Source organism: Trichoplax adhaerens, genomic scaffold, assembly GCF_000150275.1.
Source record: "Trichoplax adhaerens TRIADscaffold_23 genomic scaffold, whole genome shotgun sequence".
NCBI classification, from domain to species: Eukaryota; Metazoa; Placozoa; class Uniplacotomia; order Trichoplacea; family Trichoplacidae; genus Trichoplax; species Trichoplax adhaerens.
The window spans coordinates 319,348-322,999 of NW_002060964.1; the positions used below are offsets into that span (position 1 = coordinate 319,348).

The following is a 3,652-nucleotide window of genomic DNA, read 5'->3' on the forward strand; positions in this document are numbered from 1 at the left end:
CGCAATATCCCTTTTGAATTATTTTATAAGATGAGTAAATTTCGTTACTTAACTACTACAGAGTCTTTATTATTAATTTTAAGAGTTGGTTATCGACAAGAGTAATAGAACTTTTTTACTGTAGTAGTGTAGACGAGTAATTTCCTATAAGGTTAGATTAACTATTAATAGAGCGATTAAGCTTGAAATGTAAGTTGATAGAAGCTTGCTTGTTTAAAATTATATTATTGATGTCTAAAATTGGCTCTAAGCTTGTACTATCTGCAGCTATGTGGAGAGTAAAGGCTGCTTCTTCCTTTACCACTATTTTAATACTCATACGATGCGTTGGATACTACTAGATCGTGCAAATTGGCATCATTTCGAGAATGAAACTGGAAATTTTTTAATTTTAATTGTTCATTTCACAGATTGAAATTAAAAATTATCTCAAGTGTAATCAAATGGAAGCATTAATAAATTCCTGTCGTATAGCTATGCTTGTTAATGTTACCAGTTTATGCACACCAAAACTCTTCTAACACTTTCTAAAAGAAATTATCATGCAATATTAAATTACCAATTACTTTTCATTCTTTATTTACAAATAAATTTTCAACCGAAATTGAGCCAATGGATGTTAACGTGAATTAATCAGTAGCCATTTCGATCTTACAATTTCGGCCCATAAAATCCATAGAATGATTACGATATAATAAAAAACTAAATAGATAATATATTTTTATGATATATTTTAGAAGTCGTACGATTGAAAAAAGGAAGAATGAAGTCTATCTTCACAATAGTCGCAGCTATTATTTGTTTCCATTCCATGGTCCATGGAAATAAAGTAAGTATGAGCATTTTAATAAGGATTAAACACGAAAAATGAAAGCAATAATCTGCACTACCTTAACTACTTCCCAATTGTACATTACCTGTCGCTTAAAACAAGTATGAGCACTTTAATAAGAATTAAACACACTAAAGCAAAGTGAAAGTAATAATTTGTACTGATTTTTCTATTTCCTATGGAGAATTGTATATCATCCGTCGCTTATAACAAGTAGGAGCAGTTTAATAAGAGTTAAACACAGTAAAGAAAAGTGACAGCAATCTGCAATGCCTTTACTATTTCTTACTAAGAATTGTAAAATTGTCTGCCGCTTAAAACAATCCTTGACTGTTAATATAGTTTACGTCTATACTGCTATTTGTGGCCCTTTCAATCATTGCCATTCCAACCAATTTCGAGTTTTGGAAACAATGCTGTCCTCTGTTCAACTTGAATTAGTTATCATTTTGTATTATAAAATTGGTTATTACTATAAATACTGGCTTTATATATCATCTACTGTCAATCTATTATTGAAATCGTCAAGTGACCTAAAATGAGCTGAAAAATATCCTTTCTTTCAATATCGCTTTAACATTATCACTAGGATTTTATAGAAATATCAATAACTCATTTGAATTAAATTAATAATCTTCTTTCTATTTTTTAGGAAACTAGATTAACAAGAAGTACAATATCTGATTTGAAATACATCAAAGACGAAGGTGCTTTAAATTCATGCATGCAACCAAGCAACAGAATTATGTCATTTTGTAATATGTCTTATTCTGTTCCCTCGTCCTATATGAGAGGCATTGCCAAGCAAATGGATTTTATCGTCGATTACATAAACACACGAGCATCTAGTTTTACTCCTCAGTGCCTATTTAATACAAAAGAAGTTCTCTGTAAAGGACTATTACCAAAATGTTCTTCAAACTTAACGACAGCATCGTACTTAACTATAACCCAACCATGTTTATCGCTCACTTCATGCCCAAATGGTATATTTACAACAATCAGCCGAACTCCTGCATCATTATGTAATTTATCTGGTCGGCAATTTAGTCTAAATACTTGTGTTAGCTCGAGAATTACTAGTTTAAGTCCTGGAATTTGTGGTACTTTTCCCAATGTTACCGTACCTCCATGGGCCGTTCCAATTCTACAAAGACAAGGAGCTTCGGTCTTAGCATTGCGTGTAGGTTATAACCTACTTGGAGTTAGTTCAGACTGTATCAATAGATGGACAAAGTTTGCATGCCAAGCTTCAACAGCTTGTAATGCAACTCAAGACGGAATAATTACTTTTGGCTGGAGTAGGGAAGAATGTACGGCTGCTGTGAATTGGTAAGGAAGAAATAGCATTTGAAAATAGGATAATTTAGATCCGTATATGGATTAATTGAAAAATCTATTTCAATTTATTTTAGTTTGCCAGATGCAATAAAAACGCCAACTGCGGGCCAATTGGATTGTAATATTTACCCTAGTTCGTCTGGTGCATCGCCATTATCATTGCACTATACTCTGATTGCAGTCATCTTATTCTTGGCTACGTGGATAAATTACAAATAGCAAGCTTCCATTTTAATAAACCAGTAGTTATCTTGAAACTGTACCGTATCACATACACATACAAGGACTTTTTAATTATCAGTGTTGTTTAATTCAAGGCTTTCAATATTGTGGGTATACATTTAGCTATAAACGGGACTGTCTTTTAAACACGAAAATTGTTTTGATTTCAAGGTGTTTAATAACATAGGTATAGACTAAGCTATAAACATGTGCATCTTTCAAACACTAACAATTATTATCCCTTTTAAAATCGAATACTCTAAGTTTACAAGCAGTGATTTACATATGAAAGCTCTTACCAGATAAAACGGATGCAACAAATTTGATTTATGTATTGCCACTGCAAAGAGAAAATCCATATATAATATGATAACCTAGCTGTGAATTTTCTTTTAGTGATATGTTTTGTTTAGAATGTGTTCCCATTTATTTGAACGGGTAACGTATTTGACTAGTTTCTCTTAATAAAATTTTTTAGATATTTGACCCATTTACTTTGGAAAATCTAATTAAAATATGCACGTAGTACTAATGCTGTTGTCTATGGCGCATTCAATTCTAGATTTAATTCTAATTTTCTAGTAGTATAGTTTGATATGTATAGAATAGAGTTGCAAATATGCAATAGCACGAGCAGCTGTTAGTACGAACTTACCAAATATCTATCGCCTTAATGTGTTTACTCCGATATTTAAGCCCTAAGTTTACCCCTATTTTTATAGTTAGTTATTCACACAATATCACAACGTACACCGTGGATAATTAAATGAACAAGTGAAATTGCTTTTAAACAGTTATTTATTAAGTAGATTTCTACTGATCCTAGTTACAACAGTTAACAGTATCATATGTACTGCAGTAATACTAGTATGTGTAAAATAATTTCATAATAAGTACGGAATGTATTCGTACGTATATATTTATGCAGGTAAATTATACATTAGTAAAGGATATGATCATTATTATGGTGATGTTTCGGAAGATTGTGGATTCGTCATGATCACAGTAAATTACCAGAGTTAATTTAGTAGAGGAATAAAGTTTATTGGAATTAGTGCAAAGGGAAAAACCGTGTGAGATTACAGCGTGTATAACGACGTGACTAGTCGAATAGCTATAGTAATGTAGAATAGGTAAAGCGTGCAAGCTTACTGTGTAACTAGCAGAACTAACTAACGAGATAGGTGAAAGAAGATAGCTTTTATAATGTATGAAGCACAGCAGGAGGAAATCATAAATGAATAATAAGAATATGTT

General features: G+C 31.7%; 1 protein-coding gene across 1 annotated transcript; it reads left to right on the top strand.

Moving 5' to 3' along the window:
• Positions 1-763: 763 nt before the first annotated feature.
• TRIADDRAFT_61336 (uncharacterized protein) lies at positions 764-2,392 on the top strand (the record flags this gene model as incomplete). Its single annotated transcript, XM_002117265.1, has 3 exons — positions 764-829; positions 1,485-2,164; positions 2,248-2,392. 3 exons carry the CDS (start codon positions 764-766, stop codon positions 2,390-2,392), a joined length of 891 nt encoding a protein of 296 aa, XP_002117301.1.
• Positions 2,393-3,652: the final 1,260 nt, after the last annotated feature.